The 12,505-nt window shown below is 42.4% G+C and overlaps 2 protein-coding genes across 2 annotated transcripts; one reads left to right on the forward strand and one right to left on the reverse strand.

Annotated features, from left to right (window-relative positions):
- Positions 1 to 1,326: 1,326 nt before the first annotated feature.
- LOC127292925 (auxin-responsive protein IAA13) lies at positions 1,327 to 3,880 on the forward strand. The gene is made up of 5 exons (XM_051322470.2): positions 1,327 to 1,757; positions 2,738 to 3,003; positions 3,128 to 3,230; positions 3,352 to 3,413; positions 3,495 to 3,880. The coding sequence occupies exons 1-5, from the start codon at positions 1,540 to 1,542 to the stop codon at positions 3,530 to 3,532; spliced, it is 687 nt and encodes a 228-aa protein (XP_051178430.1). The 5' UTR covers positions 1,327 to 1,539; the 3' UTR covers positions 3,533 to 3,880.
- A 535-nt stretch (positions 3,881 to 4,415) lies between these two features.
- On the reverse strand, positions 4,416 to 9,411 carry LOC127292924 (protein transport protein SEC23 G). The gene is made up of 2 exons (XM_051322469.2): positions 8,717 to 9,411; positions 4,416 to 6,459 (listed from the first exon to the last, which is right to left on the reverse strand). Exons 1-2 carry the CDS (start codon positions 9,308 to 9,310, stop codon positions 4,786 to 4,788), a joined length of 2,268 nt encoding a protein of 755 aa, XP_051178429.1. The 5' UTR covers positions 9,311 to 9,411; the 3' UTR covers positions 4,416 to 4,785.
- Between the last annotated feature and the right edge of the window lie 3,094 nt (positions 9,412 to 12,505).

The raw sequence follows: 12,505 nt of genomic DNA on the forward strand, positions 1-12,505 counted from the left end.
AATGTTGACTACTACCTTCATCCCGATTTACAGGTCTGCACGTATCCCTAGATCGCAAATTTAACTAACGTAACACAAATAAATATCACAAAATATATACCATTAGAAAGCTTAGATGTTATACTATTTAATGATATAATTTTTATAGCACAAATATTATATTGTATTAATTAAATTAATGATTTTGGGATACGCGTAGGCCCTGTAAAACCGGAGGGAGGGAGTATGTATGTCCTGTGAGTAAAAAAATGACCACTTTGTACCCCATTTAGCATTGTTTCTTCCACTTTGTACCCATTTTAGCATTGTTTTCTCCACTTTGTACCCTATTTGACAGTATTTTCTGACAGTGAGCCATGCTCGTCAGGCTGATGCCGCTATTGACTGGACACCAAACGTACACGTAGTTCTCCCTGGATGGCCTCCAAGTTATCTTAAACCAATTAGCTACCAAGTGACTCAAGCTATGTCAACTAAAAGCGCTGCTAGCGACCTGAAGACCGCACTGCACATGTATGTCCACCTAAAGCGCGTGATCTTTCGGAGAACGGTGGTAACGGAGGCGCTCAAAAGGAGGTGCAGCAGCAATCTGTCAAGAAATCATAGCAACATCACCAATCAGATTCCTCACAAGTAAGGCACAAAGTGGAAAAGATACTGCAAAATGTTGTACAAAGTGGTCATAATACTTGTGTTTTTAGTAATTAATTTGCAGTATCTTTTGTTAGTCCAAGCCTGTCCACCCTGTACAATGGTATATTTCACAACAATGTCAGCAGATAATCAAATGGCAGAGAAGCGACAGTGTGTGTGTGTGTGACAACTCGAAACTCATATCATGAGATATGAGTTTATGCAATTATTGCTATCAACTAATTTCGCACATAAAAATATAAATGATCATTAAATCTCACGAGCGGGTCTACAACACAAGAGCTAATGTGACGTTGGATACCAAGTTACCAGCATGGTGCAGCTCATCTTAGTTGGAAATTCTAATGGAACTTTGTATTCTGCCCACTAATTTAACTAATAAACCACTTCTGTTAGTCCAAGCCTGTCCACCCTGTTGACATTTTTATATATACTAGTAGATCCATCTTGCTAAACCTCCACACTGGAAGCACGGCAACACCTATGCTTTCAACAGTACTTGAGCAGACAATTCAGACAGGGGAAACATGGGAACAAAAATTATTGGCTCCCAACCTCCAAGTGGCCTCACTCATGCTCTAACTAACTGCTCTTCTAACCCCACATATTTCTCTCTCTACCACCCTACCAGCAGAGCATTTTACCACCTTATCTCTCCTTTCTCTTTTCTCTTCCCTCTATATATACACACCCCTACCCTGCTCTTGGTTCCTCTCTCTTCCACCTCCTAATCACCACAAGACATCTAGCATACACACACAAAGGGAGGAAGAAACCAAGAGATCAGCAAGCAGCTCAAGTAGCTAGCGTGGAGGTGTCCAAGGTTGGAGACTCAACGGCAGCAAGTACAGGCTAGCTAGCCAACCAGCTGCTCTACAGGAGCCGATGGCTGGCGCCGACGTCGACGTCGGAACGGAGCTCCGGCTCGGGCTGCCAGGAGGCGGCGCCGAGGCGGCCAAGACCACGAAGAGGGGCTATGAGGACACCATTGACTTGAAGCTGACGCTCCCCACCGGCGGCAGCATGAAGGAAGACGCCAACAGCAAGCCGGAACAAGCCGCGGAGAAGGCCAAGAGCGACCCCGAGAAGCCACCTGCTCCCAAGTATGTCTGCATACATACATATATATGCTATATAGCTATGTGGTAACACAAATCATTTCGTTAGTGATAATTTAGTCAGATGTTTTCTTAGTTCTCGACATAAGGATTAGGATGTCTGAATTTCCTAGATGCTTCTGATTATCTCTTTCTCTTTCATCTTGGTAGATATGCATAGCAAAAGATCCATCCATATAGAAAAGATTAGGCGTATGCAGAGTTTGGGCATGTCAGCATGTGCAGGCTTTTCATTTTCCCTTTCTGATAAATTTTCTCAAGTTTGGATTCATTCTATATTTATAGCATGCTGAATAAACATGACATGCAAATGGGCAAACACTTAAAGTAGGGCAAAATATCCGGAAAAGAGATCCCATGGCAGAAAGCGCACAAGGCGACACCATCGTCTATGTTCTCTGTCGCCTCTAAAGCGCCCGGGCGAATTATTATCACCTTTTTAAACCATAACATATTCACACTTGATGCCTGCTTTGCGCGGCAGCCGGTAGATGTCAGAGAAAATTAATATGATGTATATTCTCTCTTCATCTTTTGGTAGATTCCACTGGAAAAGCAAGGGGTTAATTGTCTTATCGTTTTCTGTTGTGGAAACGAAGAAATATTATTCTGATCAGTGAGATGAGAGCACTATTTCTGTAGATAATCATGCCGGTCATGATTCATTGGCGCTAACTAAAGTTGATGCCGTTTTCATTACACACCATAATGGTACTAGTACTACCATAAAGTTGCCACAGGCATACACATTAGTTAACCAGAGCTGGCTCCCTGTCAGGAAGAATATAGTAACATGCATGATCGAGATAGATGGAACTTCCAGCTACAATATTAATTAAAGAATCTTATTTTGTTTTTACAGCACAAGTAGTCTAGAGACTCTAGACTAAGAGCTTATCATAACTAATTTGTGGAAACAGCAAGTGTAAATGCGTAGCTAATTTTGCATCTTATGTATCCACCAGGGCACAAGCTGTGGGTTGGCCACCAGTCCGATCCTACCGCAGGAACGCCATGACCGTGCAGTCTGTGAAGATCAAGAAGGAAGAGGAAACCGAGAAGCAGCAGCCTGTTGCTGCTGCTGCTACTGCTGGTGGCAACGGCTCTGCCTTTGTGAAGGTGAGCATGGACGGCGCGCCCTACCTGCGCAAGGTGGATCTGAAGATGTACAACACCTACAAGGACCTCTCCATTGCTCTGCAGAAGATGTTCAGCACCTTCACTGCAACTGGTAAATCCGTCAGCCTCAGAACCTGCAGCAGATTATCAACTTAACTTAACCATTTTGCCTCAACTGTACAAATGGAACTTACTTTGACTTAACAAGGGCCACAATTATCAACTATTTTTTACAGGGAATGAGGGGAAGATGGTTGAGGCAGTGAATGGTTCAGATGTTGTTACTACTTACGAAGACAAGGATGGCGACTGGATGCTTGTTGGAGATGTCCCGTGGGAGTATGTTACTTCATTCTTGCGCCCCCTTATCTACTCCCGTATTTAAGACCACATGATTAGAATGCAATTAAGCGAGGTCCAAAGTTCAGTTTCTTTCGTCGGCTGATCAAATACCCTGCAGGATGTTTGTGGCTTCATGCAAACGATTGAGGATCATGAAGAGTTCCGAAGCCATCGGTCTTGGTCAGTGTCTTCAGCTAAAATTCTCGTCCAACTCAAGATTTATATCTTAATTCTAACCCCTATGAGATTTCTTTTTTTCAGCACCAAGGGCCAAGGACAAGTACAAGACCAAGAGCTAAAGATGGGGCAGTAATAAGAGGAAGAGTATGATGCCATAAGAATGGTGTTCTTGCAGTGTGCTATGGTTTTAGATATATGATGTTTTAATTAATAGTTGGATTAAAAGAAGGGAGAGTTGCCATGTTTAATTTGTTGATGGACCAGAAGCAATTATCTATCTGTGTGTAGCTGGATTGGTGTTATGTGATGTTCCCTACCATGTGTCAAAGAATCTACTTGGTGATTTTATTCCAATGTTGTTGATTAAGTATGTGTAATTGTTAAGTAAAGGGCATCAATGAGACTATTATTATTATGGTATCATGTAAGTTAACTTGTTTGTTAATTATAAGCACAATATTTTTGTACTCTGTGTGTGATCAAGTGGGGGGAACAAGCCATGTGCTTGGTGATGGGAAATCCATTACTATAACCTAGCCTATCTGTCATTGAGTTATTGAGAAGGTTGGGTCTTGAGGGATGATGGGTATGATCATAGCAAGAAGCTTCCTTGCTCTGCCAGAGTATGGTGATACCAAAGCTAAGTACATTGCATAAGCAAATTAAAACATTATATATTCAGGATGCATTTATTTATGGCAAAGAAATGTTTCTAATATATAAAAACAAGATGCCTAATCATGATTGGTCTGCAAGGTGGTACATTGCATTGGAATCACACAGCAGTACGATCAGATCATCAAAAGGATTACGTGAATGCTACGTGAAGATTATCAAAGGCATCTACATGTCACTGTTTGCATAACAGAAATGGATCTGCTAAGAGGACGTGTTATATGTATAAAATAGCATCTGAATACTTAATTCTCCATAAAATACTATGTACTACTGCTATTGCATAACTATAGCAGGAGAGACAGAATGCTATACTGCACACCAAACGAAACCAGAGGCACCTCAAAATTCGTGGATGATAAAGTGTGATAACATCACAGGCTATACAAAATAAGAAGGTAACTGGCTTACATCAAAACTGGAGCTGGACCAATGTACAACAAATCAAGGAGATCTCATTCCTCCAGGTAGTAGAGCTTCGCCAATATTTTCAAGATAACACACAGCCAGAAAATAACATCTAAACAATCCACATGAACTCATCCATCCTGTACAGCCAGTTACTGCAAGTGTTCAATAAAACTTGCAAGTAAACATCACCCATGAATATGACATTCAATCTATCAGAAAGCCGTATCTTCAGGATCTGAGATGGGTCCAACTGGGATAGCATAAACATTGCTAGGTCCACGAGTCGCTAGCCCTGAACAGCCAACTCCTGCAAGTGATCAATGAAGACTTGCAAACAAATATCGTCGGTGAATATGACTTCAGATCCTTCAGAAAGCTGTGACTTCTGTGTCACAGATGGATTCAACCGGGCTAGTAAAAATCTGGCCTGGCTCCCATGCTGATCACATTTTATGAGTTTTGGCACTGGAAATCGGTCTGCCAATAGTGCCTCTGCGTCAACTTCTGGTGCTTCAAGCAGCTTCCTTAAGTTTTCATGGTTTGGGTCTTTATGATAGCCAAGCTTCCTCCACTGAGCAATCTTCGAGCCATAATGGATCACTATATAGAAGTACGAATCAAATAGCAAAATGACATCAGGAGAAATGGAGCTGACATCTAGCAGCACAGGAATGGGTGGTCCGTCAAATGAGTACTGGAATAAAGTTGGCTGGATCATGATTAGAGATCCCACAACTCCCTCCCTATTCAACATCAACCGGAAGAAAGCAGTTTCATCAGGAGAGCTGTTGACAACATCAATGAACTGTGACCTTCGAAGGTAGTACATGAACTGCGGATACAGAGAGAAATTAGTTGACAACCGAAATGTAGATGGATCTTCAGGAACATAGTTTCCAAACTTAGCAGTGAAGCGAATAAGCATCTTGTCGAGCCACCGTATTACATCTCTAACATGGTATGTCTCTGCTCTGTGAACAGCAATCCTGGCCATAACTGCTGCAGCAGCTTCCTGATCAAACCCTTCAGCAATTTCAGGAGATCGAGGTCCAGCCCATCTTCTCGCAACAGTTGTTACCCTTAGGCGATAGCTACCATCACCATGTCGGTACCTTGTCATAAACTGAATAAAGAAGACAGTTGGGGGCTCACTGTTGCGCTCAGTACTATGGCTACAATCAACTCGGAAGAAGAAAGCAATACAGGTTTTGCTGTTCAGTGTACTCATTTTCCAACAATTTGTCCCACCCTCACCAATTTCTTTATCACTAACTGAGCTATTTTTTCTGTGGAGGGAGATGCAGGGACCAAGAGCACCACAAATCTTGACCTCCCTTGATGTCACTATCTCAATCGTTGCATTGAAGTTCATGTTAAGGTAATCAGTACCCTCACGCTTGAAGGTTTGCCTTAAACAGCTTTTGAACTGTTCAGACTCAAATGACTCTGCAAGCACCATTAAGCCACCAGACACTTCAACTGGATACCTCAGCTCTGCAGCCCCAACCTGATCAAGAGAGCAAGCCAATAGATCAAGAACTAATGCACTATCTGTTAATCTCTTGGCAACTTTCTTATAGAAGTCCTGTGCTTTTTCAATGAGAGGCACATTGGCATTGAAAATGTCACGATGCGAACGAATTGCTTTCCCAAGATCAGTTTCCACCACAAGTCCTGGACCGACAGTCGTGGGACCAGATGTAAAAACTATAATCCGGCCACCAGTGTTAGACGAGCAGCAACCTTCTAGAAGAGCAATAGCTGTGGAAATAGCAGCACCAGTGGCTCTTAGTGGGCGGTGCCCACGTGGGCAAGCAGACATAGAGCTCAGGTCCTCTATTGCAGATGTGATGCTAAATTCACATTCAGAAACAGGTAACAAAAATCTCTGCACTTCAGTGTCCTTCAGTGCAGACAACTTGCTGTATCGTGAATGTCGAACACCTAGAAGTTGCTGTATCTGAAACATAAGAGAAGCCCTATGAGGTACACAGATTAATGACAAATTATACAAAGAAAAGCAGTTATCGCAACAGATCGGTGAAAGACGTTAGCGGTGTACCAGTAACAGACCCAATTGAACATAAAAATGTGCAATCAATTATCTATCCAAACATATTAAAACTTCCAACAGAACATATCTTTCACAATTCAAATTATTTCCAGTGAGTCACTGATCAGAAATTGAAAATTCTTGCTGTCCAGATCAAACATTTTCAATCCTTGTGTACAAAGAAGGGAACATAGACTCACTGTAGTTAGATGTAAATGAGCATATGCAAGGTTTACCACTCCAACAATAACTATCTTGCAACACAAAAACACACACCCTTCTTGACTCTTATGTATCACAAAAATTGCAGAGTACAACTTCAAGGTCACAAAGAATATTTAGAGAGTTACCTATGCTGCAATTGGCATTGCAGTGGATTATGATAATAAATCCTTTCTAACCAGCTTCTAGGTGCTTTACTGGTTGTTTGACCAGCTTTTTATGATATTGTGGCAATTTTTTCAAAGCAGATTATGAAGTAATTTCAATACAGCATAGTTCAGGAGCCGTAAACTGAACCTTAATTTACAATGCAAAGTATTCATTCCACTTGGAAATCAGAAGCCAAGACATGGCTCCATTTGGGAAGGAGGGGTTTCTGCATAAGCCCCCACAAGCCTGGCTTGCCCTTGAAGCTATTCCCATCTGACTTGCGATTCCTTCAACAGATTCGCTTGAACTTGTTCATAATCAGTTTCAGAAGTAGAACGTTTAGGGAAACGTTTTCTTTTATCAAACAGTGTAAGCCGCAAACAGGGCTGGGTTATAAATCAATATGTGTGAAGTGTGATACTTACAATCAGAAATCAATATGTTACATTAGATTTTTAGCAAAGGCAGTGGAAGCAAATGTGATCGCCTAGCACGTACTGACTTACAGCTTGCACAGAGCACTGATTTGCTTCACCATACAATCTAACTATATGCAATAATTAGCATACAATCTAACTGAACTGAAGTAATTAGCATACAATCTAACTGAATCAGCGGAAGTAAATGTGATTCCTACTGACTTGACAGCTTGCACGGAGCACCGAACTGCGTCTATAATTAGCATAGAAAATCTAAATATGCAACACCCTAGAAGTAGGATAGTAGGATCACATTAGGAATTCAGAATCCACCAACCTATACAAATAAAAGCAGTTATCGCAACAAATCGATGAACGACGTTAGCGGTGACCCAATTGAAAATAAAGATGTGTAATCAATTATCCATCCGAACATGTTAAAACTTTCAACAGATTATATCTTTCACAATTCAAATTATTTCCAGTGAGTCGCTGATCAGAAATTGAAAATTCTTGCTGTCCAGATCAAACATTTTCAATCCTTGTGTACAAAGTAGGGAACATAGACTCACTGTAATTTGATGTACATGAGCATATGCAAGGTTTACTACTCCAACAATAATTATGTTATAACACAAAAACACACACCCTGCTTGACTCGTATGTATCACAAAAATTGCAGAGTATAACTTAAAGATCACGAAGAATAGCATTGCAGTGGATTATGATAATGCAGCTTTTCAAACCAGCCAAGACATAGCTCCATTTGGGAAGGAGTGGTTTATGCACAAGCCAGCACAAGCTTGCCCTCGAAACTATTCCCATCTGGCTTGCGATTTCTTCAAGTGATTCGCTTGAACTTGTTCATAATCAGTTTCAGAAGTAGACCGTTCAGGGAAGCTTTTTCTCTTATGAAACAGTGTAAGCTCGCCGCAAAAAAAGGGCCGGGTTATAAATCAATATGTGTAATACTTAGAATCGGAAACGATTTTTTTTCCGCCATATAACATGTTACATTAGTTTTTAGCAAAGGCAGTGGAAGCACTCGCCTAGTACGTACTGACTTACAGCTTGCACAGAGCACTCATCTGCTTCACCATACAATCAAACTAAGCAATAATTAGCGTACAATCTAACTGAACTGAAGTAATTAGCGTAAAATCTAACTGAATCAGCGGAAGTAATTAGCATACAATCTAACTGAACTGAAGTAATTAGCATACAATCTAACTGAATCAGCGGAATTAAATGTGATTCCTACTGACTTGATAGCTTGCACGGTCGGAGCACTGAACTGTGTCAACAATTAGCATACAAAATCTAACTATGCAACACCCTAGTAGGATGACATTAGGAATTGAGAATCCACCAACCTTTTCGGACTCGAGCTCACGCTCCCCGTTGAGCACGACCACCCTGGCGCAGCCCTCGAAGCCGAGATCATGGACCCACACGGACGCGGCGAAGGTGACAAGCGCCACCCTGACCCTCTCCGGCAAGCCCTGCACGACCCTGAGCACCTCGGCCTTGAGCGCGGCGAGCTCGTCCCCGTCCGTGGCGGCATCGATGACGAACACGATCGCGGGCGGGCCGCCAGGGCCCTCAGCGGGGTCCGGGGGGAGCGCGTACTCGACGCTGGAGTGGGTGGGGAAGAGCTCGGCGGGGATCGCGTCGGGGGAGAGGTGGCGCGGGTAGGGGTTGGCGGCGGCGCCGCAGAAGGAGCAGGACCAGCGCGCGGCGGCGTGGTTGACGCGGGAGAAGGGGTTGAGGGCGGCGGCGCAGGAGCGGGTGGCGCAGCGGAGCGGCGGGTAGGGCAGGATCGGGAGCAGGTCGGGCGCCGTGGGGTGGAGCGGCGCGCAGAGCACCGCGGTGGGCACGACCAGCGCCTCCGCGGCGGAGGGCGTCGGCGGCCACGAGTGCCACGGCCACCGGAGGCCCTCCACCGCCTCCAGCTCCGCGAAGTCCATCGGAATCGGGGCCGGATCGGGTGGTGGAGTGGCGACTAGGGTTTTGGTGTGTTCCCCTGCGCCATGGATTCCTTTACCTGCTTTCCTTCGCCGGCCCTGTTTGGCTGTTTCCTCCCCATTCTCTCTTCAAGGGAGGGATCCGTCGAGGCCGTTAGATCGAGATCGAACGGACCAGGATCTCTCGGCATGGAACTTTATTTGATCACTTTTTTTCAGAGGAATCTGGTTGTAGAACAACGTGCTCGATTGATGGGCCGAGTCCCAACACCATTTCTAGACCAATCTTGTCAGCTGCATTTATGGGCCTCTTTTCCCTGGATAAATGGGCCAGAGAAAGTAAAATAATGTTACTTTTGCTAACATATATAACAATGGAACTTCTACAATTTGCGGCAGTGCTACATCTACGAACGATTTTTTACGGACTGTCACCTACGGAGCCTGTAAAACAACTCCTTAAGAATTCATCCGTATGTCCAGCATTATTGCACAATTTGTCCCACCAGAAGGCATGCAAATTTAACTAGGTTGTTCGCTACTTTGGACATACGTACCAACACGTCTTTTCTGCAACATATTCCTCAACTGTAACTGCCTCTGAAAACCGTGACAAGATTTTGAATTTTTGCAAGAGTAGCAGCCGTTATGACCTTAACTATTGCATGCTTGTACATGTCAAAAAAAAAACTATTGCATGCTTGTAGCAACAAAACAAAGCATGATAATTAACCTAAAAAAAAATATGATAATTATTCGCAACAAAAATAATGGTATCCAAATATGATAAAATGATGCCAAATGGTGTGGACTCATACTTTATGGCTTATTTTGACTCGCGGGTTTCAGAACACTCAATAGGAAAAAAAAAAGTGTAATCTCTCAATGCATAGAAAATGTCCTATAAATGTGGTGCAAGAGAGTCGTTTGGAAATTTTCCATGGGATTCAATCCTACCAATCCAAAAACCAACCTGGAAAAATGTTTCGGGTATTTCTCCAACTTTTCTATGGAACCCATTTGAATCCTATAAACCTTATGCGTGAACTATTTGCATAATCAGAGAGGAAAGGTTGTTCCATTCTATCCAAAGGACCAAATGCCGTGAACTTGTCTCAAAAGAAAGAGAGAAAGTTTGTGTATTCACGCTTGAAGGAATCATGGCGTCCAACTATTCATGCTTTTATCGAACATCCACTGTAGAGTGGGCTTCTTCAAACAAGTGTTATCCAAATTTAACTAAGTTAGTCGCTAGTTTGAATATAGCAAGATACTTTTTCAGCAACATGTACCTGGACTGTAATTGACCTCGAAAACCAAGGCATGATTATAAAATTGTGCAAGTGTAGCACTCGTTATGAACTAACTATGGCATGCTTATAGCAAAAAAAAAGTAAGATAATTATTGGAAACAAAAGCAACAATATATATATACCTACCAAATATGCTACTCCCTCTGACCCAAATTAATTGACTTTGTCATATACTATGTCCAACATTAAGATGAAGTGGTCAGCCGCAATTAATTTAGGCTGGAAGGATTATTATTTCAAACAAAGTCAAATATGCTAAAGTGACGCCAAATGGTTTGTTGGTGGACTACCTACTTTATGGCTTGTTTGATTCACATGATCCAGAGCACAAAATAGGAAAACACATAATCCTAATGCCATGCCCATCTAAATTATACAGATTGGAATATGCACCAAATCTTGTTTGAGTCAATTGAAAAATTCCTATAAATGTAGTGCAAAAGAATCATTAGAAAACAAAATCATAGGATTCAATCCTAAAAGAAGTAAGACCAACCATGACTAGGCTTTGGTGGCTCATTTCTGTAAAATAAAACTCCCTAACGAGGATTTCCAAAATTAGCTCTCTACCAATTCAAACTCTAGTTGTTGGGTGAGCCACTGCTACGTCAACCACTAGGCCTCAACCTCATCCTCGTAGGATTCAATCCTACCAATCCAACAACCCATATGGAAAGAGTTTCAGGTGTTTGTCCAAGTGTTCTATGAAGATCATTTGAATCATACAAACCTTATGCATTTGCCCACAAAAAAAAAAACTTATGCACTAAACATGTACTCCCTCTGTTCTATATTATGTCGCGGATTTACAAATCTAGACAAGTCTGCGATGATTTAATATGGAACGGATGTTGTACGTAGTCGAGAGAACCCTCATCGATCCATTAACTATCTACATATAGTTAGAGAAAAAAGGTTGTTCCATTCTCTCCAAATGACCGCATGACATGAACTTGTCTCAAAAGAATGAGAAAAAAGCTTTGAATTCACGCTTGTAGGAATCATGGCGTGCAGCGATTCATGCTCGAACTGGACATGTCTGGCTTCCTCAAACAAGTGCATGTTGTTCATCTTTGCTTCAGACAAGGACAAAGGAAGAGAATCCATCTTTCCAAGCTGAAGCCCACATCTGAGGCTCACAGTAGGCATCTGTACATAGTACCAGATATCCCACTTGAGCACACAAGAAAGCAGACAAACGTGAGGCGGTCAATCTGCAGACGAACTCAAGTAGTGAGTATCCTATTCTTAATTACAACATCACGTTTGGATGGTCACTGCACTTTACTTTAATTACAATCATCACGGAACTAGTAGTATATGTTCGTAGTAGTATTCTGTTTTGGCTGGCTATGATGGTCAAAACATTAGGATTTCAGATTGTTGGTGATCGTCTGATAGTGATAGATCGATGACCGAAGCCCCCTGTTCCAGTAATGACCCGCCCTGGCCAACAGCCACACATGATCACGTTGTGTTCTTCTCCTCTATCGTTTTCGAATCATGCAAAAGCCTTGCATGTGAGATATTATAGGAGAAGAAAAATGCCAAAAGAAGGCCAGTGTGCAACAGCAGGTTACACTTAAATGGGCGACCAGAAAACATAGCAAAGAGACGACCGCGACCGCTACCGAGAGTGCTTGAAAAAAACGACACAGGAAACTCCAATTACTCTGCCTAGTGCGGATTAGCTATATTAATATTCTGTTGCTAGCCATGATCGCCAAGTGGGTTTCCGATTAGTTGGTAGCGGTGTATGGAGCAGGTAATCGATTACTGAAAGAGTTGTCCTGTTCCAATAGTGACCCACACTGATCACCAGTCACAAAATACATTGCATTTTCCCTCTTATCTCCCCTTGTGGAAGCGATGAACATACTTCATA

This window comes from Lolium perenne, chromosome 4 (genome assembly GCF_019359855.2).
Source record: "Lolium perenne isolate Kyuss_39 chromosome 4, Kyuss_2.0, whole genome shotgun sequence".
In the NCBI taxonomy this organism is placed as follows: Eukaryota; Viridiplantae; Streptophyta; class Magnoliopsida; order Poales; family Poaceae; genus Lolium; species Lolium perenne.